Source organism: Oryctolagus cuniculus, chromosome 3 (assembly GCF_051225735.1).
Source record: "Oryctolagus cuniculus isolate XC-2025 breed Fujian yellow rabbit chromosome 3, ASM5122573v1, whole genome shotgun sequence".
Lineage (NCBI taxonomy): Eukaryota > Metazoa > Chordata > Mammalia > Lagomorpha > Leporidae > Oryctolagus > Oryctolagus cuniculus.
In genome coordinates, this window is record NC_142869.1 from 67,001,848 (window position 1) to 67,027,712 (window position 25,865).

Below are 25,865 nucleotides of genomic sequence, written 5' to 3' on the forward strand. Positions count from 1 at the left end.
TAGAGGGAAGTATCAGGCTTGGAAGTTATAATTATTACAGAATATGAGTGAATAACCTTGTTAAATGCTTTGTCTATCCATTCAGCCATCAGATTTTATGATTATACATAGTGTGTAGAGAAAAGATGAAGTTTCCTCTTCCCCCTCACCCTGTAAATATACCTTTATATTTTTCTATTATAAAAATATTTATTGGTTAAAATTTTTAAAAATAATATAGTGGTTTTAAAGAAAAAGAAAAGAAAAAGCTTCTAGAATCTAACCTTCTAGAAATTTCTGTAGCTATAATTTAGTATATCCAGTTATCCAGTTTATTGCTTAAGTATATCTATTTATATTATATATAGCTTCAAAATCTCCAGTGGAATCAGATTATGCATTCTACCAAAAATATTATTTGTTGAGTATTATGTACCTGGAACTGTGCCAGTTATTTTACATATGTTTTCTCATTTAATCCTCACAATTGTTATTGCATTCAATTGGAATTATCCTAGTTTCACACACAAAAAAATTACAATGATTGTGTGACTTCCCCAAGGTTAAACACTTAGAAAGTAATAGAGCCAGGACTTAAACTCAAATCTGATGCCAAAATAGTATTCTTAACCTTATTCCATTGTTTACAACCTGCTTTTTTTTTTTACTTAACATTATATTTTTGGACATTTTCCCATACAAATGTACATACAGATTTTATTTTGTCTTAATACATACAAAGTATTTTGTTATGTCACTATCCTGTAACTTATTAGTAAATCTCCGATTAATTGCTTTTTAAATTGTCTTTAATTTATATTTCACACTATTCTAAGTACTGTAGTTTTGTGGTTTATTTTAGTGTAAATGAGGGCACTTCAGGAAGTTCATGGAAAATGGAATTAAAATACAAGCTTATTTTAGTGCAAAAGTTTGAAAGCATAGTTTTTCATAATATTCATTTTCCATGAACTGTTTGAAGACCCCACATTTTAGGCTATATTACATTTTTTTCTCTCTAAACATTTTTTTGCCCTCAAGAAATTAATTCTTTTAGAATAATGTTATACTCTACAATATTAGATAAATATGATAGAATTTTTATCAACAACAGTATATTGATCCGAATACATAAATCTTGAGTATAGGGTCTGACAGAAAGCAAGTTTTGGCTCAGGGTTTCTACCATTGGTCTGGGAATCCATGGAGCTGGAGCATTTACATTATTGTCTGTTATTGGGACCTTTCAGTATTGCCATAGGGTCACTAAAAACATGGTTCTTGATTTTTTGGATCATGGATCCTTTTGAAAAGCATTTGGAAGATATGTGCCGACTTCCACCAAAAACACGTAACCATAGAACTTCACATATACTGTATATCATACAATTTCAGAGTATTAGGAAACTCCTGATATCTACTTTTGGTTCATAGTTTAATAATTTTTTTGCCCTGGGAACTGAACAGTACCAAAATAGAGAAGTCTAGTAAATAGTCTAGGGAAGTCTAGTACATGACTGGGTTATTTATTATGTTACTTATGCAAAGGAAGAATATTACTATTTTGTGATACATGAATTGACAATCAAATATTTTGCCTAAATAATGACAGTAAGTATTAAATTTCTTTGATGATCTAAATGAGAAAAAGACTTTGAATAACAACCTTGGAAATGTGTAGGCTAAACAAGGAGCTGTTAGAAAAGCATTAGGAAGATAAGCAGGCCCAGGTGTTGGACAAAACATAGACTTTGGAGTCACACAGACCTAAACTTGGTCTGAGCTCTGCCACTCAGTAGCTATGGGAATCTGAGCAAGTCACACATATTCACCAGGTCTAAATACATTATCGTTGCTATTAACAACAACACTAAAATACAGTAATTCCCCTTTATACAATGGGTGATACATTCCAAAACCCCCAATGGGTGCCTGAAACCAAAAAAAATAGTACAAACCTTTTATATGGACAGTATTTTTCCCTATATTTACATACTTATGATAAATTGTATTATTTACAATAAAGTTTATAAATTAGGTACAGTAAGAGATTAATAGCAATAGCTAATAATAAAATAGAACTCTTACAGCAATATACTATCATAAGGGTTACTTAAAACTTGAGAATTGTTTATTTCTGGAGTTTTTGTTTAATATTTTTATACCACAGATGATTGCAAGTAACTGAAACTATGGCTAAAGGAAGACTGCTGTGCATCAAGAAAATGGAACAGGGCCAGCGTTGCAGTACTGTGGGTTTACCCACCACCTGCAATCCAGCATCCAATATCGGAGTGCTGGGTCTAGTTCTGGTTGTTCTGCCTTCTGGTCCAGTTCCCTGTTAATGGGAGAACAGAAGATGGCCTGAGTGCTTGGGCCCCTGTCTTTCACATGGGAGACCCAGCTGGGTTTCCTGTGGTCTGGGGACTGACCCAGCCAATGGCTCTTTAGGAGATGAACCAGTGGATGGCAGATCTCTTTCTGTCTGTGTCTCTCCTTCTGTCTCTGTCAGTCTTTCTAATAAGTAAATCTTAAAGAGACAGAGATTTTCCATCTGCTGGTTCATTCTCCAAATGATAAAACAACCTGGCTGGTCTTGGCAAAGCCAGGAGCCTGGAATTCCATCCAGTCTCCTACAGGTGTGCAGGGGCCCAAGCACTTAGGCCATCTACCCCTGCTTTCCCAGGTGCATTAGCAGGAAGCTAGATTGGAAGTGAAGCAGCCAGCACTTGAACCTGCACTCATATGGGCTGCTGGCATTCCATGTGATAGTTTAACCTGCTGTGCCACCATGTTGGCCCTGAAAATAGAATATTTTAAAAGTTAGGTGTGTAGCTCTCAATACAGAGTCAAAAGCAGAAGAGTGTGGTGTTCACGATGAGTGTGGATTAAGTTTCTTTGCAGTAGAAAGGTAATTGTTCAACAAAAGCAAGTTTATGAGAATATTAGGATTAGAAATCTGAGTTGAAATTTCACAAAGAAAGCCAATATGTTATTAACTCAGGAATTTGAAGAGACATATAAATGACAAATTATACAGGTTGGAGAAATTGTATATATGCTTTAAGGGAGTACCCAGTGAAATTACCATTTTGTAGACCACTGGTATTTATCTTCCCACAATAGCAACTACTCACATTGAGAACTTACTCTGTGCCAAGAACTGTGCTAAACACTGTATGTGCACAATTTCTTTTGATCTTCACAACACCCACCAGGAAGTAGATATCATCACCTGCATTTTGTCAATGTAGTAGTCAGTCCTGGTCAGTGGCAGACCAGGGTTTATTTCCACACAAGCATTACGCTGAATTAGCACACTTAGAGAACTATCATCTAACCAAAGAGTTCAAATGGCCAGGTATTTTTGTGTATCTTCTTACCATACAGAATTTTTCAAAATGAGGAATTTGTTCTCCAAACAGACCAAATGATTTCCATATGATAGTAGAGAAATGTGAACTCTTGAAGTAACATCTAAATACATCAAGGGTTAAAGTATTATTTATGTTTTTATTAAAGTCTGATTTGTTTAAAGTGGATTAAGTGTATGTTAGATTATTTTTTTCAGTTAACCAAATGCAGTTCATTGAATTGAAAACCTTTTAATGTTCTAACCATCATTAATAATATACAGGTATATGTTCATACATATGATCATACAGGGAAAATTCGAACAACCCACTAAGTATTATATCCAAGTGAGCCCAGATGTTTTCTTTCATCTGTTCAGAAGTTTTTCAAATAAGCAATATAACCTCTTTCAAGGTTTTGCTAAAATTAGTATTACTTTTTATTTTTCTCATGTAAGGTAAAGAGCGTATTGAAACTATACCATATACTGATGGTTTATATAAAATAATCTTATCTGAGAGAAATAGTTTTGGTTTGCCTTAAGTAAAATTGACATCTTTTAGTAAATCTAAAGTATTTTTTCTTGGCTGTTAATCTTTTGTGAGGATAACTAGGAGAACATTGGATACAAAAGATTTTACTTTCAATGGTTCAAAACCCATACTATAATTTGTAAATTTTTCTGAAAATATTTGAACATGGCAATAAGTACTTTATACTGTTTGAGAACTTTGAGTTAATTCCCTTTCATTTTAAAATTGAAATACTCTTATATATTGATGTGAGAAAGAAAAAAATCTAATGCTACAATGCTTTTATAATAAAATTTCTGTGTCTGAAGTAATAATTGTTGTTAATTTAAAATGAAGGAGAAATACTGAAATTCCTTCAGTAGTGATCTGCTTTTATTGAGGCCCTTGCATTTTGTAAAAATATTTATCATTACAGAAGTATTTAGACTTTTTATATGATTAAAATTTAATTCCTTATTTTTGGTTTCGCTTTCTTTTGTCTTTTTCTTTCTTTAATTGGAAAAAAAAAAAAACGAATGGAACCAAATATAAGATGGTACCACTGTTTTCCTCCTTCTTTTGTATAATCTTGTTGCGTGTCTCTACATAAGCTGTTCTGGCCACTCATCATAGTAACCAGCTGGGCCATTTCACCTGCTGGAGCCATTAAAGAGGACTCTCTCCCCCTAGATTAATCCCCTCCGACATTAGTTTTTTGCACTGACAACTGGAGCAGGCATTCAGAATTTGCAGGTGGCCAGTGTGACGCACATAATTGCCTACAATTTTAGGCAATGAATAAAAATGGTCTACATTACTTGTCAAAGGTTGTATATGCAGTGCCAAGTGAGATCTATGGGAAGCCTTTTAGGGTTTAAAGAACAGTTAATAGCAAGGCTGCACAGGGCTTTTTTAATCATAATGCATTTGTAATATAGCACTTTGATCTTCTCCTTGTAGGAAATGGTGTTACATTAGCCACTTTTAAACATTTATGAGTGAAATTCAGTTATAGAAGAGTAAAAGTGATTATTCTTAAGCAGAACATGTTAGATTTCATTAAAAGTTTTCAGCTTGCCCCCTTCCTTGTTAAAATCTGTGGGAAGTCCTTTTCCTGGAGAGTTTCAAATCAGGATCTAAGGATATAAGGCTTTTTCCTTATTTTTCCTGTTGGTAATGGCAAGATTTATAAGGAAGGTATACTAAATATTGAGATAATTTATTCAAGTGGATATTTATAAGAGAGTAACTGATTATGATAAAGTACATTGATGAAAATCCAAGAAATTTATTACTAATAATTGTGTATTGGAATAAATTTTTGAGAAATGCATATTTAAAGCATCCATAAATTATCTTTAACCAGGAAAAAAAAAAGGAAAACCAGATGACTCTCGAATGCACTTCTTCTGGAAGAGCTAAGTTTGACCTTTCAGACCTGAGAGCCTTTTATTAACACCTGCCTGTAAGGAGAACCTTGCCACACGCAGCTTTCAGATTCAGAACCACAAAACTGATGAGGGAAGGCTTGAAGGGTTCAGTTTGTGTCACTTGCTGTTTGCCGTTTCCATTTCACAGATGATTAATCTTTCTGTGAAGAAAGGCCAGAGAAACAAAGCACATTGGGCTCTTCCTGCAGTTACTCCTTCTGAATGCACACTAGCTTGCTAACTAAAAGGCCTTTAGATTTCCAGCAGAGAGAGATGTTCTGAAAGTGAATGCAGCTGGTTGGAGGTCACCAGTGCAGGGCTCTTGCCATTGTGTAATGGAGGCTTTGGCAGGTTGAGGGGGGCAGTGTGTGTGTGGGAGAAGTGGGCATGGAGAAGGTGTTGACAAAAAATTAATTCAGAATAAAAAGGGTTTTGGTCAGTTGATTTAATATTTTGAAGGGTAGATCATCAATGATAGGCTCAATTTCATCTATTTTGTTTTTCTTTTTAAAGAAAAAATACAATTTACTGTCCTGATATATCTTCCCCATCACACACACACACACACACACTCCATTTCCTAGTAGCATATTTGTCTTACATGTGGCATCACTAGGTAATGTGGAAATATTATTATTACTTTTGTATTTAGTTCTTGGTGTGATTGAGCTGTCTTAATATTATTCATACTGTTACTAATTTTGCCAATATTAACCATTTTATGTGGTGATGTTTTAACACCACAATGTTTTATTAGTACTTGTTTTTTTTTAATGATATGTTGAAAATAATTGTTTGTGTGCCTTAGTTCCTTTTTCATTAAAAAATTTTAGTTGTTTTAAAATTTGAAAACTTTAAGTTTTAATATTTAGTATCTAAATATTTACTGTTCATCTTGTATTTACTTATAGGACATAATGTGCAAAGTCAAATCCTGGGTTATAGATCAAAAGAAACCTGTTCGCTTCTATCATGATTGGAATGACAAAGAGGTAAGTTATAAATGTCATACCATCTATTACTGCTTGTGCTTTGATTTCCTAGAGAACAAGTTAGAGTTGTCATTATGGTATGCTTGTTATAATCTAGTTCAACTTTTATTTCTGTCAGTGATTGTTTATTTCTAGGGTTGTTATTTTTTTCTGTGCCTTTGCTCCCCTGGATATTTCATGACAACTAATCCTTTGGAAGCAAGAATTAGGAAAATGAAAAGGCATACTTGTTTTAAAGAAAGTTCACTTTCAAATTATTCAGTGAGTGATTCCATATTTACTCAACTTTTAAAGGTGTTCTCTCTCCATCTCCCACTTTAGATTGAAGTGTTGAATAAACATTTATTTTTGACTTCAAAACCAATGGTCTACTTGGTTAATCTTTCTGAGAAAGACTACATTAGAAAGAAAAACAAATGGTAAGTTTTTCTTCCCCACATATACTCAGACATATCTATACACAAAAATGCATAAATGCATCCATACCATGCATGACACATTAATATTTTCCTCCTTATTAATGAAAAGTTGAAGTTGAATGAGATAGCTTTGCCTGTTGTTTGCCATCAGTCTCTTGATTGATTTATGCTGAGAAAACTATTTTTAAAACAGAATTAAATAAGGCAATTTTAAATTATTCATATTTGCTTATCAACTTTAAGTTTATTAGGCATAATCATTTATTTCTGTTGCAAAATGAGAATAAGCATAATTGGAGGAAAAATACTTTTTAAGATACGAATTTCTGACTTAAGAATGTTCACTCAGTGTTACAATTTTAAAGTCCGGATTGAATGCTTTAAAAAGAAAACCTATGGGGGGAGTGAAATCCAGATACTTGTTTTTAATACTCTAAAAGTAAACGAAGGTGAAAACTATGCATTCATGTATCGATTTTCATTTTTCACATGTAACTAAAGTGTAAAAATTGCTCTCTTTCACTAATAACCTCAAAAACATATATGTTCATGTATGTGTTGGCATGTTCACATTTGGTTTGCCTCACTGGTCCCTCAGCATTTTATACTGTTGAGTCTCATAAACAAAACTATCCAAAGCAAAATATCTGAATTCTCCTAAAATATATTGTCGGTTTCTCCCTGTACTTCATTAAGTACTTAGATGCACATGGTTTCAATTTTCCATTAAAAATTCTCATTTCCATATGATATCAAAGAGTGAGAAGGCTTTAAACTGAAAAATAAACATTCATAGACTGGAAGCCAAAACAATAATTAATGTCAGATGGTTAACTCCAATAAATCATTAGAATAAATTCTGTGAAATTGCTGCAACTAAAAATGCCCTGTTGATATTGCTCTAAGACATTTTTTGTTCCTGATAGGAAGTTGCATCTATCTTCTTTATTGGTAGTATTCTAGAAAGCATACATTTAACTAAAAAATTTAGTTCAGACTGATCACTGTCCTCCAGCAGGTAATTAACTTTAATCAGTTCTGTCTTGTTTCAAATTCTTATAAATTCGATGATTAATATGTTAAAAATCGTTACCTTGGGGAAGGAATTTTAACGTCTATTATTTGACCTCAATTAATAAATCTTCTCCTCCTAGTATGAATGGTAAGCTTTCCTGAAGCTTGGTGAAACAATACAGACATCAAAGTTTACATGAAAAAGGATGAGTCAGTTTCCTTGCCCAAAGGGGCTTCTCACACCTGTATTTGGATGATTACAGGTAGAACTCCCTGGCTCTAATTGTATAGTAAATACCATTTCCCAGACCCTAATGGTAGACAGACTTCTTAGGAGACGCCAGTCTGTGATTTAGCTGTCGCCAGACACCCCATGTTTTTTGTGAGACCAGTTGTGATGATGATATGGTTATAGCCAATTGAAAGTAAATTCTTGTCTAAATAGAAAATTTTAATTTATAACAATGAAGAGGTATGAATGACTGTATTTTATAAAACCAAGTTTTGGTAGATTTTATGTATACCTAATGATCTGGTGTGAGGTTGGTGTGTGTGTGTTTTGAAGGGGGGGTGGATCCAGATCTTGTGGAAGTTAGTGTAATTGTAGCTGAAAGATCAAAGACTGGGTAACTGAGTGATGTTCCAGAAGAGAATTTACCACATAGCCATTTTCTGTACAGTTTCTGCCGCCTGCTGTTCCTATTTTCCCTCAAGCTAGCCATTGACTACCCCCTGTGCATCCCTGCTCGTAAAAAATGATTGAGGAAGTATTTGTCATGTATTTATGAGTGGGAAACATTGTGTGATAGGGAATGGCATCTACTGGAGCCAGAAAGATTGCCATTTTCCTTTCATTCAGCCACTCTGCTTCAGCTGTAAATCCTCTGTTTATGCAACATAGCTTTTGTATTAAAGTGAAGAATAAATCTGTATTATGAAGGATATGAACACTGGGTTTTCATCATTTGTAATGCTATAAGCAAATATAAAGAGTTAAAATTCATTTTAACTACTAAGTCCTTTTAATTGTGTTAGCCTCTTATTTTTTGGTAATGTTTATATTTAAACTCCATTTACATTAGCTACTCCTTTAACCAAAGAAAAAGTTTTTTTTTAAGGTTAAATGTAATGTTACTGTGATAAATTAAGACTGACTCATGAAGCAGTCATAGTTTCATATGTCTTTTAGATCTAGAAAATTACTTGAAATAGTCAAGAAAGGAAAAAGGAAGAGAAATTTGTGATTTTAGCCTGGAGAGGAAGACTAAACTATCTTTATTTTGGCAGGTCACCATTTCGGAAGTAGTGACCATTTTAATTATTAAAGTTAACTTTAAATTTAAATGGTAATACATTATTTTGTAATCCCCGGTTTAAAAAAAAAAGGGAAGCTTTCTGAAAGATGTCTTTTGTGTTATTGAGTATGTTTTTATTTTCTATCTTTTGAAAGATAGAAAAAGTGGTTTGACTCCAAGCATCTACTCACTAGTTTTAATAGTGTTAAATTAGTCATTTTGTTGATTTATCATTAAGATCTAGCCCCAGAAGAGAAGCTGATGTAGTAGCCGGGTTGGTTGCAGTTGTGTGATGATCCAGATGACAGTAATGAAGATGTTTGGGGGAGGCCGGCGCCGCGGCTCACTAGGCTAATCCTCCACCTTGCAGCGCTGGCACACCGGGTTCTAGTCCCGGTCGGGGCGCCGGATTCTGTCCCGGTTGCCCCTCTTCCAGGCCAGCTCTCTGCTATGGCCTGGGGGTGCAGTGGAGGATAGCCCAAGTGCTTGGGCCCTGCACCCCATGGGAGACCAGAAGAAGCACCTGGCTCCTGCCATTGGATCAGCGCGGTGCACTGGCCACAGCGCGCCGGCTGCGGCGGCCATTGGAGGGTGAACCAACGGCAAAAGGAAGACCTTTCTCTCTCTCTCTCTCTCTCACTGTCCACTCTGCCTGTCAAAAAAAAGATGTTTGGGGGGATATTTATTATTACAGATGGCTATTTCTTGAATGGATAAGACTATTTAGAACTTTTTGTTATTTTTGGTGAGTGCTAATGATTATTGAATACTTGAAGTTTTCATTTCCTAAACATGATCACTTATTATTTAACAACTAAGACTATACTACATGAAGTATTAATTTTCATTTGAGATTTCCTCCTGAGTCATGGTGTTAAGCAGATATAGGACATTGGAACTGTTGTGCCATTGCTTAATTAGGGGTTTAAATTTCAATCCTTGCACTTTTGCTGCTCTGTTAGTAGAATATGATGTCCAATTATGAAATCAGTAGAACAAACTAATTTTAGGTATTTGGTATAATTAATAGCTACCAATAATGTTTCATTTATTCTCTTGTCCCCAGTTTTCTGAAAACTGTTGATAAAATATAGTTATATTTTATTTATATTTATTACATATCCATATTCAACTGGAAAAATGTAACCAAAATTTAAGGCATTAAGACTTTTCACTTATGTGTATCTGTTTCTATATATGTCTTTGCACGCACATTTGCATATGCCTAGGTGGGCAGAATATTGCCATTTCACCAACGTTATATAAGTCAGTTAATCTGAGTGATGAAACTGATTCATGGTAGGTAGACAAATGTTTGAAAAATCTTTCAAGCTGTTCTATAATCAGGGGCAATGTGTCAAGTTCAATAAATGAATTTTAAATAGGAAAAGGTTTTATTAATATTAAACCATGGTTCAATTTTTTCATTTACCTCTGTCTTCTACATAATTTGAAAATATACTGAAAATAATTTGGGGAAACTGTACATTGTGTGCCTGGTTAACAGGAGAGTCATGCAATAGATCTAATATTTTCTTGCTTTCTTGAATATTTTTCAATGTATTTTTACATTTGAACATACTTTACTGTGCAATACTAATTTTGAATTTCCATTTTGTTATCATGAAATGTTTTTTGTTTACTCTTTCTATAGTTTCATCTACTTATCAAGAGACACTGATACACTCATGCACTTCTGACTTCACATTGTAAAAAAAATAATTATGGAAAAGAGCACATCTTTTTATGTAACCATAATGCTGTTGAGCCACAATATTTATACAAGCATATTAGGAATTTCCCCAGGTCTTATGCTGTTTATAGCCAATGATTTCTATTTACAAGATGGTTCACTAAATTGGGGACATAAGTTATTAATCTTCATTAGTATCATTTACCGACTTACTGATTTGTGATTGATATACTTTATCAAATAGGGCAGGACTTTCTTCTTTTTTAATCCAGCCAAAGAATTTCACTCTATATAAGTAGGACAAGTTTTGTAAACTTTCTAGCTTCAACAGACTAAAAAACTTCAGTTTTTAAAGTAATACATATTCCCCATACATGCATACACATGCATGATCTAGAAAATGAAACACAAAGTTTGGCTTCTAGGTATACAGTGTTCTCCAAGGTACAAATGAAACTGCCTCACTACCCTACTCACTTGGGTGAATGATTCAGGGACAATCTTCTTCAAAATCCATGTGCCATAGATTAAGGGCCTGAGTCAGATTTTGTTTTCAAAACTGTAAATTAGGATGAGCTACACTCATAGATTAGGGGTTGTCCCAGTTGTGACTACAGTTGGTGGAGGTAGAGGAGAATTTGGAAGCTCAGAAATTGTTGTACTGATGGGAGTAGGAGATAGAGAGCAGGGTCTTGTAAGGGATTAGAGTGGACTGAGTTTTGGGCACCTGCCTGTGGCTTGTCCCAGCCCAGGGTGCGGAGGGCATTTGGAGAGTGAATCAGCGGATGGAAGATTTCTCTCTCTTTGCCTTTCAAATAAATGAAATAAAAAATAAAAGAAAAATTGAAGAAAGTAGATTGGCATTTAATTTTTATAATTATAATTTTTAAAAACAGGTATTCCCTAAAAAGCTTTTTAAAGCAGTTCCATTGAGATCTCCATTATCTCAATTCTTGTTTTTTTTTAAAAATATATGTATGTGTATGTTGGAGATAAGGCAGTGAAAGTTAGTAAAGAATTAATGATTAGCTGTAAGATTCCCTTCCAGTGCTAGAATTTTATGATTTTAATGAATTGAACTATAGCAGCTTCACAAAGAAAAAATCCCATGCAAATATCTAGTATTTTTGTGACCTGCATGTGTAGGTTTGTTAGGGATTTTTCTGTTTACTGTACAGAACATTCCCAAGGCTGCAAATGCACAATTCAAGATTCTAGACTGGGATAGAGATAAGAACTGGTCTATTCTCTATTCTCATTCTCTCTCCCATGTCTTGACTTCTTGAAAGTAAGTCCTTTCTGATTCTCGATATGTTCCTTCCCATCTTTCCTCATCATGGGCAAACTGTTAGTCTAGCTAGAATAAGAACAAAGTAAAAATCAGTCTATTTGCAGACTTGGTTATTGATGTTAATAACATGACTCAAACTATTACATTTCCTTTTTAAAAAAATGTATTTATGTATTTGAAAGAGTTACAGAAAGAGGAGAAAAGACAGAGATCTTCATTGCTGGTTCACTCCCCAAATGGCTACAACAGCCAGGACTGGGCCAAGCCAAAAACAGAAGCCAGGAACTCCGTCTGGGTCTCCCTCATCAGTGGCAGGGGCCCAAGCACTTGGGCCATTTTCTGCTGCTTTTTCAGACACATTAGCAGAGAGCTGGATGAGAAGTAGAGCAGCCAGGACTGCTACCCAGCATTCATATGGGATGCTTAAGTTTCAGGCAGTGGCTTAACCTGCTGAGCCACAGCTGGCCTCTATATTCCTTTATTCTAAATTGACCTAAAAAGCATTCTCCTTTTAAAAAATTAGATTTTGAAAATCACTCTCAGAAGCTTATTTAATTCACAATATGATACTTTGGGTGAGACATCTTTTGGTATCTGTGACAGTTTTTATCATCGATTCTTAAATTCTGCTTAAAAATATCTTCTAAAATGAATGACTTACATGAACATTGACCTCATCCCAGTTTCAAGGTTGGGACAGCACATAGGTACCTGTTCAGTATGTTTAATTCCTTACCTAAAGAAAAGAAATTCATAGAAACTCATCGTGAATATAAATTGCAAGTTTATATTTCTTATGGAGGGTACTATGTTGTCTTTTTCCTTTAAGCAAATAAGCATTGAGCCCTACTCTGTGCCTTGAACCAGTCTAGGTGGTGAACAGAAGCAGCTCCTCCTCCCATGGGGCTTCTGGTCTCACACAATAATTGACATCCAATGCATTTTTAACATAATGTTAAGAAATGAGAGAATCTACGGAAGACTTCAGTCCAGAGAGATGGAGCAGCAAGTGCAAAGACTCTGTAGCAGCCGGGTGGAGTCAGCAGGAAGTGACTAGGGAAGAGAGTAGGAAAGGGGATATGGGTCAGTTCATGGCAAGCTTCATAGGCCTTCACACAGACCTGGAGTTTTAGCATAAGTGTGAAGACAACCACTTCCAAAAAACTTCCACATTCTTATTCCAGTACATTGCATTTAAAGAGATTTTAAGTGGATGTTAAATGTGTTCTACAATTTAATTTGGGATATTAAAAGTAACAGTCCTTATTTTTCTAGTTGCTATACTTGATTTCTTTGAGTTCAGAATTATTTTCAATTACTAAGTTTTTTAAGCAAACTTTACATAGTATTTGCAGATTATATCAGATTTATTTTTAATTTCATCAAGTATTTTTTATTTTCCTTGATACAACCTCAAAGAAATATATTGAACTTTATTAATAAATAATAGAACTATAACAACTATTTAAAGATCCAAGAATGCATTTTCAATACTTTAAATAGTTGTCATGGAGCTAGTGTTGTGGTGTGGCTGGCTAAGTTGCCGCCTGTGAGCTGGCATACCAAATGAGTGCCAGTTCAAATCCTGGATGCTCCACTTCTGATGCAGCTCCCTGCTAGTGTGACCAGGAAAGCAGTGGAAGATGCTGTGAGAACTTGGACTCCTGCACCCACGTGGGAGACCTGGAAGAAGCTCCTGGCTCCTGGCTTTAGATCGGCTTGGCTCCAAGTGTTATGGCCATTTAGAGAGTGAACCAGTGGATGTAAGACCTTTTTCTCTGCCTCTCATTCTGTCTGTAACTCTACCTCTCAAACAGGTAAATGAAATCTTTTTTTTTTTCCCTCTTTTGACAGGCAGAGTTAGACAGTGAGAGAGAGACAGAGAGAGAAAGGTGGTCTTCCTTCCGTTGGTTTGCCCCCCAAATGGCTGCCATGGCCAGCACGCTGCGCTGATCGGAAGCCAGGAGCCAGGCGCTTCCTCCTGTGAATGAATGAATCAATGAATGAGTTAATAAATAAATAAATAAAACTACTAGTGATCTTGATGTCAAGCATCCAATATGTTTGGGAAAAATCTTTTTTTTTTTTTTTTTTTTAAGCCAGGAGCCAGGAACTCCATCCAGGCCTCCTATGTGAGTATGGGCAGTAGAGACTCAACTACTTAAGACATAATCAGGCCGGCGCCGCAGCTCACTAGGCTAATCTTCCGCCTTGCAGCGCTGGCACACCGGGTTCTAGTCCCGGTCGGGGCGCCGGATTCTGTCCCGGTTGCCCCTCTTCCAGGCCAGCTCTCTGCTGTGGCCAGGGAGTGCAGTGGAGGATGGCCCAGGTGCTTGGGCCCTGCACCCCATGGGAGACCAGGAGAAGTACCTGGCTCCTGCCATCGGATCAGCGCGGTGCGCCGGCTGCAGTGCGCCGGCCGCGGCGGCCATTGGAGGGTAAACCAACGGCAAGGGAAGACCTTTCTCTCTGTCTCTCTCTCTCACTGTCCACTCTGCCTGTCAAAAAAAGAAAAAAAAAAAAAGACATTATCAGTGTATCCCATGGTGCATATTAGCAGAAAGCTGGAATTGAGAGCTGAGTCAGGACTCGAACCCAGGCACTCCAATATGGGATGCATTCATCCCAAATAGCATCTTAATCACTAGCCCAAGCACCTGTTCCATAGTGTATGTTTTAAATTGTTACCTTTAAAATTGTGATATATCTTTTGTCTGTCCTGCTTCCCTCATGCTGCCTATTTAACTTCATAAATTTAGCTTTTACTGTACCAAACCAAAATATATACATAGCAAACATTGCTTGTTATTGACTCTGCTATGTGACAAACTTCTGAATTTAGAAATCCCAGAAATGTTAATATAATAATGAGTGAAACTTTTAAGAGTGTAGGTTTTATGATGGGAATTTTTATGCAACAAACTGTTTTTAAAAGATGTATTTATTTATTTGTGAGGCAGAGTTACAGACAGAGGGAGAGACAGAGGGAGAGGGGACCTCCACTCACCGGTTCACTCCCCAGATGTCTGCAACACTCAAAGCAGGGTCGATCTGAAACTAAGATCCAGGAGCTGCTTCTGGGTCTCCCACATGGGTGCAGGGGCATAGCACTTGGGCCATCTTCCACTGCTTTCCCAGGCCATTAGCAGGGAGTTAGATCCGAAATGGAGCAGCTGGGACTCAAATCAGCACCCATGTGAGATGCTAGTGCTGCAGATGGAGGCTTAACATACTGTGCCACAGCATTGGTCCCATGTGCAACAAATATTACTGTGCATAGTACAGAGAGGGCAGTTGGAGAGATTGCAAAAATATGCCCAAGTTCTTATGGCAGGTAGTTGGTAGAAATAGATCACTTGATTGTTTCTGCCTATTCTACATGTAGTAACTCATGGCCAAGTGACAGTACAAGATATATTTGTTTTAGAAACTTTTGCATTTTGCTATGTTTTATCTCAGAAAATTTCAATCTCCATCCAGTTGTGTAAGATTTTAGTTTGTAAAAGGACCATTTTCAAGATAACTGAGATTTTCTTAGGATAATAAGCTCTTGCTACTGCTATTTTTGCTATATCGTGTGAGTTTGTTAACTATATAATACTTTATCATTAAAAGGCAACCACTGTGTACTTTAGCACCCTCTTAAGCATCCATTTGTAAACATAGGCTATGGAAAAAAAATTTGGTTAGAGAAAATACAATGGTACTTAGTGAAACCAAAATGAAGAATTCTAATTGCCAAGTTACATATGAAATAGTGATACAGAATAGACACCCCCCCAAAAATAGCTGTAACCACACATCAGCTTTTATTAATTAATAAGATAGAATTTGAACTTTTTGCAAACCTCATGTTGTATTAGTACAACATAGCATAACATTAGTTATGTTCATCAACACTTACTGAATACTTAGCTATATGCCAGTAATATGCATACCTCTCAAAAGCTTTGTAAAGTAGGTACATTTATTACCCACATTTTGAGGAAGGGAAAACAAGTACCGGCATTCCATATGGGCACCTGTTCAAGTCCTGGCTGCTCCACTTTCAATCCAGCTCTCTGCTATGACCTGGGAAAGCAGAAGAAGGCTCAAGTCCTTGGACCCCTGCATGGGAGATCTGGAAGAAACTCCTGGCTTCGGATTGGCGCAGCTCCAGCCGTTGCGGCCAATTGGGGAGTGAAACAGCAGATGGAAGACTGACTCTCTCTTTCTCTCTCCCTCTCCCTCTCCCTCTCCCTCTCCCTCTCCCTCTCCCTCTCCCTCTCCCTCTCCCTCTCCCTCTCCCTCTCCCTCTCCCTCTCCCTCTCCCTCTCCCTCCTCCTCCCTCCCTCCCTCTCTGCCTCTGCCTCTGCCTCTGCCTCTGCCTCTCTGTAACTCTGCCTTTCAATAAATAAATAAACCTTTAAAAAAAAAATAAATGACTTAGCTCAAACTCTTAAAAAAAATAGAAAACACTTTATTGCATGTATAGTATGTTTTTCATGCAGCAAAAAGTACAGAGTTTTCTGTGTGGTTTGTATTCTAGTAAAAATTAAACAGAAACTCATACCTTATGGAGAACAAGCATTGCCATGTTTTATGTATAATTCAAGATTGTTTGGTAGTTTTCTGATAGCCCTTGTTAGAGAGATAGATAGAACAGTTTTCTCATTTAATTGTGAGAATCAAAATATTTTGAATGAAATAAATGAAATTATTTTGTGACAAATTGATCCATTTAGCTTGAAATTTAATTTAATTCACTTAATTGTATAAAAAAGATGTATTTCTGTGTATAAACATAGATAGATCAAAAGTTAATTGGTTAGTGCCTGGCACTTGTAATTACATAATAAATTCTCTTAATGAACTTGAGTCCTGCTTATATTAAACATCACAATTATATTTTATTGTTTTGGAGATACTCAAGACTTTTAAACAGAACAACAGCACTTAGAAAATCTTACTGTTTCTTTTTTCATTAATCAAGACTAGTGCCTATATTTCCTATACTATCCAAATGGATTGCTTACTTTTTAAGTCAGCAACTACATTGTAATACTATATAACTAAGAAAATCACTTACTATATTAAATGATTCATAATCATAAGTTATACCCTAAAACTTGAAAAATCACTGGTTTATAAGATAGTTCTTAGAATGTAGAATAAAAAAGAAAAATCTGAGATAATGCTTTTATTACTTAAAGTGTTTTTCCATATTTTAAGAAATTATATAGAATAGTTTATATGGAATATTTCTTGGGATGTAGAATTTATTCTACTTCAGACAAATCTGAGACAGAAGAGAAAAAAGAGACTGAGAAAGAATATGGAGAATACTAACCATTTGTTTCATTTTCTATATTTAGAGGTAAACATCTTAGTTGTCTGGATCTCTTGAAATTTAGTACTCTTAAAAGTTTTTAAATATTCTAGAATATGTTGTTAAAGGTTTTCAACCATGTATGATGAAGTCATTATGTTCCTTTCAATTACACAGTGCATGATTATGGTGTGTGACAGGACATTGTTTAATTTTAAATCAGTTATTAAGTAAAAGGTGTATGGATGGTCAAGTCTGTGTGTTAATGTGACTTGCGATTTCTTGGACATTTTGGATATAAAGCTTTAAGACCACCAGATTAGACTTGGAAGTTCTGTCTGCTTCATAGTCTTGGAAACTGAAGCAAAAGAAAAAGCAATGCTTATCAAACATTCCTAGTCATATTCAGGAGAAGGTTCATGAGTGTGACTTGGCTAATGATACCTAGTTTCCTATGGTATATCACTTATGAGTATTTTTTCTTTTGTTTTTAAGGGTTTTTTTTTTTTTTTTTGCTATGAAGTATTTAATAGCTATGCATTTGCTGTTTTGTAGTTATTTCAGTGTCCTGTTGACATCAAGGGTTACTGATTGTTGTATTAGTAGTTGGTGACAAATAGAAATTATTTGATAGTCTAAGCTATTTCTGACAAAAGATATAAAGTTTTGACAAACACGTATGGCACAGCAAGTGTCCAATTCTAAAGAGCAAAATAAATGCAAACCACCATTATGGTGAACACAAACAGCCTGAAAGCAAGTTATCAGTAAGCAAATAATTGTTGAACTGTTATGAATGGAATAGCATGTTGAAATAGGGCATGATTGGCTGATGTTACATATGTCCTTGATTACCTTCCTTGTGCTTTTATCCTAATAAGTGACATTCTTTGTATTCCCTTGGATGGCTAGACAGTCTGACACTGAAGAAGAATAAATATTGCATGTGGTACACATTAAGCTGTCATCCAAGACAGCATTTATAAAAAGTAACTGGAGAAATTCATAAGAAATTCTGTACTGCTACAGTTTCCTGGCTCCAGTCATAATTGTCAAAGTTCTTGACACATTCAGGTCTTCAGAAATGATTTAGGTTTACAGTGGCTTGGTGTATGAATAATTATTATGGATTTGTGTTCTCATGTTGCCTTAGGATGTTAATACTAGTTAGCAAAATGTTATATTTTATAATAATTTTTATTTTTTAAGAAATGTCTCTACACTGATAATAGTGACATCTTCCATCTTACAGACTTTCATAAAAGGATTTTAGACAGTTCATGTATTTGAAAGGAAGAACAGGAGGTTTTAAGTGCTTACTTTAATCTTTTGTAAAATAGCATTTGCTTGTGTTTAGTGCTAGCAAACAACTTTGTAGATAAGTATTTTTATTTTTCTTCTCCAGCAACATTGGAAAGCCTTCAAACAGTCAAAATGAATACCATTTTAAAACTATTTCCCAAAAAACCAAATCACTGCTTGATGTTTCATTTTAAAATATTGTATGCTTTTATTCACATCCTTTTGTTATTTTAATATTGATCTTTGAGGCAGGGCAGTATTTTATTTGTACCAGTCACTATTTTCTATTAAAATTTCCTTTCACAGGAAGGTAGATAGGTATTTTGAAAAGACATAATAATTTACTAGAGTAAACAAACCTAAACAAAGGAGTAAATTATGAATATAAACTTGAAGTACATTTTTAAGCCTCTTCTTCACTAATAGGAACGTTTCTTTTCATCCTATCCATAAGGTGTATAATGTGTGAAGTATGCCCCCTCCCCAAATTTCATATTGTGACACCATTATTCTAAGCCATTTAACATTAATTAGTATTCCCATCAAGAATATAACATATTCTATCAGCTGATTAGTGGGAAAATGTGATTAAGTATTAAAATGGTTTAGCATTTAACAAATAGGAAAATAAAATAACTGTGGAGTTCTATGTTCGGAGCCTCCGTTTTAGGGAGACAAGAGGCCATTCAGGATTTCTGTGACAACTGTGTTTTGTATTAGTTTTTAAATTTATCATGTTAATTTGGAGGAATGTTTTTAGGATGCTATCTGCACTTTGAAATCTAAACTGTTTATTTGGATTGAAAAAACTTTTCTCAAAGTATAACACTACTCGAATGTTACCTATAGCTTTTAACTCTCTAGGCCACTACAGAGCACAAAATATTTGCCCAACTGGTAAATTGAACTGTAAGTCCCACTGTGGGAAATTGCTTTGCTGTGCTCCAAACAGCAGTTATCTTAGTAATTGTACCTGAATTCGTTGTGGCTAATAGAGCGTGGACGTCCATTTTACAAGCAGAAAATTATTTCTCTTAAGTACTTTTAATTATAAAGCCTCCAAATGCAATGTGAATCCGTAGGCTATAGTGAGACATTAAAGTGCATCATTTTTAATTGTTAGTGCAGAAAAGTGAAATTCTTTTTTCCTTTTAGTGTAAAGCTGTACATATCTGGCATTTCACATTCTAAACTGGAGCTCCCAACAAGGAGCTTATCAGAGCAAATTGTCTAGTCCATCCCCTTCCTCACTCAAAACCTAATGACCCTTTATCATCATGGTTTAGATTGCTGGACACAGATGTGAGAAAATACAAGTAATCTACAGGTAACTACAGTAGCTGCACTGATGTTCTCAGAGAACTGACTGCTGGGAAGATAAAGAGCTTCCCACAGAGTCTGTGACTTTCTGGCAGCAAAGCACATCATGAGCTCATACATGAAGTTTTATTTGCTGAAGATTCACAATAAGATGCATTAGAACATTCAGCAGGGACTCTTTTTAGATGAGCATAGAAATTCTGGAGAGTTATTAGTTGATGCACCAGTGCATAGCATCACACTAAAAAAAAAAGTTCAGCGATATTAATTCTTTCTATGGACACCAAAGATTATGGCCACAATGGAGCATTAATATTGACATCTTTTCTTGATATTTATATAATCTACTACAGACTCTAATTACTTTCTCTTCACAAAAGGCTGAGTGTCTTGCTGAAAAGGAGTTTGGCTATGATTTTTAATATGAAAGCAGAACAGCAGTTTCTCAAACGTTAGTACTAAATTGCATTTCAAAGGACTTGTTTATGGCCAGGTGCTCTGCTTTTGTTAGCTGCTTAGATTGTGATCTGTGAGGTAAACTCATTTATCTATTTGCATGCAATTGAGTAATTTGCCATGAAAAGGATGATTGGTTTTGGGATAAAGGTACTGCACCTGTAGCTTAAGTTTTATAATTGTTACTTTGACGATTATTTGCAATGATCATAGTTTCTTACTGCTTTAGGAAACTACAATGCAAAGTATATTTACTTAATCTTTTTTATGTATGAGATGTTTTGTTTTTAGTGAATGAATTTGGTTTTAGTTTACTAGATTGGGGTGAGTCTATATGAATTAGACTGTCTGACCTTCAGGTGTGTGTTTCTTTACAAAAATCACTTGCTCGTCATATTTTTCTAAAAGCTAATTAATTTTGTTTCTGTATAAACTACAACTACTAGATTAGGAATAGTCATATTACCTTCGTGTGTCAAAATGAATTGCAGTCTTTACTTCATTGTTTTAAATGATCATTTTAGTAGCTGAAAGATAAAAATAATTTTCAACAATCAGTATTGGTTAAGTAGTTTACAGTCAACAAAATGAGGCAATGAGGTATTTGATTCATTCTTGCATGGTTGTGTATATGTACCTAGCCTAATTTTGGTTTTTTTTGTGGAAAATATTGAAATACTTAGATAATTAAGAGAAGATGCTTGACTAATTTCTTACTCATTTTTGCTGCAATAATATTGCAATGCTGTACCTTTAAAAATTTTTTTGCAACTAAAGCACCATAATTATCTCAAATACATCTGTGAACTTAAAACAATTAATATTAAGCTTTTAGCTTAGAAGAACCAGTGAGCAAAATATCTTATCAGAAAACAGTAAAGACAAATTATAAGTACTGCTAATCATTAGAATTCGTATTTTTGATAGCAATTAGTGTCATTCTTTTTTGAGATTTTTATCAGTGAAGAGTCTTAGTTTATCCTGATATATTTGAAATATTCATAGTTGTATGGCATAGATTAATCTAAAAGCTAGAACACTGAAGAACTGTTTGAGGCGGTATTATGCATTAATTCTGTTTTTAGTTTGCTGTAAGATCTAAAGAAAAAACTATATTTGTTTCCATTTAGCAGCAAATAGGAAACACAGAACTCAAAATTCTACAAAGTACATTTTCTTGCCCTCTTCGTGTTTAAAAGGAAAGAAACCAGAGGAGCATGTGCAGTGTAAGATTGTTTTGCATTTTTGTTTTTACATCACCAGATTAAGTATAATGAAACCCATCTGCAAATTGTAGGAACTACTCATCGGTTTTGTCAAGGACTGTAGTATGGTTTTTTCTCTTCTTTTTCTTCCACAGTTTTTTTTTTTTTTAATTTCAATGAGATATACATAAAATTAAAAACCTTGTCTGTTATAAAGTTTTGTTTGAGCTTTTTAAACTGAGTGATTAGCAGAAATAATGACCCTGTCAGCCTTAATCACATTAAAATGTGGTTAACATCATTTAATTTTTTCCACTTAATATGCAAAAATTTCCAGTAGATTTGCAGTGAAGGCCATTGAAATTCCATTAGAACAAGAATAAAAATTTCAGGCATCATTTATTCAGAGAAAGAATAAAGGTCTCGATTGAGAACTGCTGAATCTTTCTATTAGAGACACTATGAATCATTATATTGAATTGTACCTTACATTTTGATGGACCTGTTTCTGGCTCTTCAAATGGTTGAAAATCATATATTTCATCATTTTCATAAGAAGAAATAAACTAAATTGCTTAGTTTTTTAAATATCTAAAAAATTACTGAATAGTTTATTTTGTGCTTCTTCAACCTGCTTGAATTTTAAGTAGAAAGTTGGTTGTACTCTAGAGACATGATAATAAAAATTACTTTAAGACATGGAACAAACTACCTAGCCAATCCACAGAATGGACAGGTCACATTTTAAATAGTTGTCTTGGTGTGTGCCAAGGAGGACATTGTATTAAGAACCAAATGATACCAGCTCTTTCCCAAAGTTCATAGCTTATCATTTATCAAGCTTCGACTGCTATGTTATGCTGCATTAGCTATGTATGAACTATAACCCAAGAACATTCTATTGTTTCTAGTATTATTTACCCTCTTCTGATCATTTTTGATATTTCATTGTAGTAATGTGTTCTTAGTACAGAGAAGTAGGAAAAGCTTTTTTTTTCTTTTTTGGTTTAAGCAGTGCCTACCATTTGTGCTTTTGTTGGCATGTTTTCTTTTGCCAATATCCCATAAAACTCACATTGTGTGGGATGTTTCTCCCTCATGGAAAAAAAAAATAACCGTTACTGTATATACCTGATAAGCGGAAATGGCTTTCTGTAATCACTCCTGTCCCTCGGGTAATTAAGTAATTATACAGTGTTTGGGTTTTTTTTTTTTTTAATTTGTATTTTGTTTCTGAACCATTTGGACCATTATATAATTATATTTTGTGTACTTTGTAGTAAAAATACTTTGGAAAATTCATCAGGAAAGTAGCCCATGCATATGCTACTTGGAATATATAAATTTCTCCATCCTTGCCTGTTTTTACATCCCTGGAAATCTAAGACTATTTAATTGTCCCCCACTGTGGTTGCCTAGTGCCTCCTCAAAACTACCTTATCTAGGGTGATGCCCCAGACTCTCTTTTGTTCTCTGTCTCAGTATCATGTGTATTTCCTTGCAGTCCTTATCACAAGCTATATAACCTCACATGTTCATCTCCTGTTTTTCATCTCATGGGAATTCAAATTCCATGAGAATAAGGAACATGCCTGTCTTGTTTGTTTTATATCTCCAGTACTTGGCAATGGCCTCAGTAAATATTGTTGATTGATCAAATAGCTGGCTGGATGAAATCCATTGAATTTATCTAACCCTTTGTTTCAGCACTGACTTTTAGTCTTCATTAATGAAATATCTTGATCGTTTGATGTCAGTGTGTTCTGCTTAGATACACCTTTGATTCAGAGCACAGATGGATGAGCTGTCCATGCCAGGCATCAGCAAAGGTTTTCTGTAACAGGTTAAATAGTAAATATTTTCGGCTTTGAGGACTGCACAATCCGTGTTGCAGTTACTTAACTTTGCCATTGTAATATGGCAAGCAGCAAAGACAGTATGGGAACAAATAGACAAGTCATTGTTCCAATAAAATGTCATTTATGGACACTGAAATTTGAGTGAATTTCATTAGCATAAAATATTCTTCTTCTTTTGTTTTTAAAGAAATCATTCAAAAATGTAAAAACCATTCTGTTTGCAGACCTTATCTCCCCTCCCCCAAATGTATGTAATGATTTGCCAGCCCCAGGTTATGCTTAACCAAAACAGGCCTTCTGTTGCTGGACATGTAGTTGTATAGCCCCATTCTTCTACTGAAGTATTTCCCTCTCTCCTCTCCTACATAATCAGTTTTTCTCACCTAGTTGCTGTTTCCCAGTGGTATGTAAACATGATATTATTTTTCCACTCTTTTGACACCCCCCCCCTTTTGTACTACAGCTCATTTCGTTCATTCCTCCTTGAAAGTATATACTTGTATAGTGTTCTCAGGTTCTATATCTACACATTCTGCTAACCATAGCTTTGAAACATTTTTTTAAATGCACCTGTACTGAACATGTACAGACTTTTTTTTCCTTGTCATTATTCCCTAAACAACAGAGTTTAATAACTATTTACATTGCATTAGGTATTGTAAATAATGAAAAGATGAGTTAAAATATATGGGAGATGTGGGCAGGTTCTATACAAATACTACGCTGTTTTGCATTAGGGACTTGAGTGTCCTTGGATTTTGGTATTGGGGTCCTACAGCTAATCCCCAGAGCAGCAGAAAAGTTCAGCAGTTTTCTGTGTACAAATAAGTAAATTTCATTTGAAAAGGAAAGCTCAACCTATAACTTGAGTTTTTGAAAATAAAGTCATTATATAGTAGAAAGAGCAGAAACTATACAACTGTTAAATGAAGTTACATATTACGATGTGAAATGCTTGTCTATTTTTCCTTCAAAGAAATGTCATATCTTTAAGATTTATTTGAAAGGAAGAACAACAGAGAGAAAGAGCCAGAGAGATCTTCCATCTGCTGGCTCACTTCCCAGATGGCCACAGTAGCCAAAGCTGGGCCAGGCTGAAGACAGGAGCATGGAACTCTGCGTCTTTCACATGGGTGGCAAGAACTCTCGTACTTGAGTCATCCAGTGTTTCCCAGGTGCATTAGCAGGGAACTGTATTGGAAGTGGAGCAGCCAGGACTCAGATGGGTCATCTGATATGGGATGATGGCATCACAAGCAATGTCTTCTAGCAACAATCCTTTGTTATTGCTTTGCAGATGTTTCTCACAAGATAGCTAGTATGACAAATAAAACATGAATAATATTCTTCCTCAAGACAACATGGCTCCATTTTGGGGATGGGAGTAGGAAGAAGTCTGTAATGGATGAAAGGGCACTTCTACACTATGTACTTATCTCTATGTTTCTCTCTCTCTAGCCTTTTTTTTTTTTTTTTTTTTTTTTTTTTTTTTGTTTAAGATTTTATTTGAAAGGCAGAACTACAGAGAGAGAGGGAGAGACACAGAGAATTTCCATCTGTTGATTTACATCCCAAATAGCCATAATTGCTGGGGCTGGGCTAGGTCAAATCCAGGAGCCTGGAACTCCATCCAGGTCTCCCACTTGGGCCCTCTCCCACTGCTTTCCCAGGCACATTAACGGAGGGCAGGATAAGAAATGCAGCAGCCAGGACCTGAACTGGTGCTCATATGAGATGCTGGTGTTGCAGGCAGCAGTTTCACCTGCTGTGCCACAGTGCTGATTCCTAGCCTTTCACTTCCACTCTGCTGGTTCATGTATGCTACTTTGAGAAGCTCTGCTGTCTGCTAATGATTCATAAGTCTACAGCTTTAGTGTCCCTCTTTGCCCCTCTCAGAATTCATTGTTCCTGTCAACAAGAAAGAATCTCCATCTACACTAAACTTCCTACTTTTTTAATATAATATCCACAGGGGAATCTACTTTCAGAATTTCCTATCCTATCAGTAACATCAATACTCTCTGAATCATTTAGGCTTAAGTTTTCCAAACTATTTTTACATATTTTTTATTTTTGTTTTTTAAAATTAATTAATTAATTCACTTATTTGAAAGAGTTACAGGGGCCAGTGCTATGGTATAGAGGGTTAAGCCGCCACCTGTAGTGCCAGCATTGCATATGGGCAATGGTTCAAGTCCTGATTGTTCCACTTCTGATCCAGCTCCCTGCTGGTGCAACTGGGAGAACAGTATAGGATGGCCCAGGTGCTTGGGCACCTGAGCCCAGGTGGGAAACCTGGACGAAGCTCCTGGCTCCCTTCAGCCTGGCCCAACTCTGGCCATTACGACCACTTGGGGAGTGAACCAGCAGATGGAAAATATCTCTCTCACTCTCACTCTCACTCTCACCTTCTCTCTCTGTATTTCTGCCTTTCAA

At 35.4% G+C, this 25,865-nt stretch overlaps 1 protein-coding gene across 4 annotated transcripts in view; it reads left to right on the forward strand.

The window, feature by feature from the left end:
* OLA1 (Obg like ATPase 1) overlaps window positions 1-25,865 on the forward strand; it is a 184,608-nt gene that overhangs the window by 128,808 nt on the left and 29,935 nt on the right. For 3 of the 4 annotated variants that reach the window (XM_089328138.1, XM_002712295.6, XM_089328136.1), the window contains exons 6-7: window positions 6,187-6,267; window positions 6,589-6,686. In XM_089328138.1, coding sequence (XP_089184264.1) covers window positions 6,187-6,267; window positions 6,589-6,686 — 179 coding nt within the window. Of the gene's footprint in view, window positions 1-6,186; window positions 6,268-6,588; window positions 6,687-16,036; window positions 16,401-25,865 lie in introns of those variants that run through there. The other variant, XM_089328137.1, reaches the window with a different exon arrangement.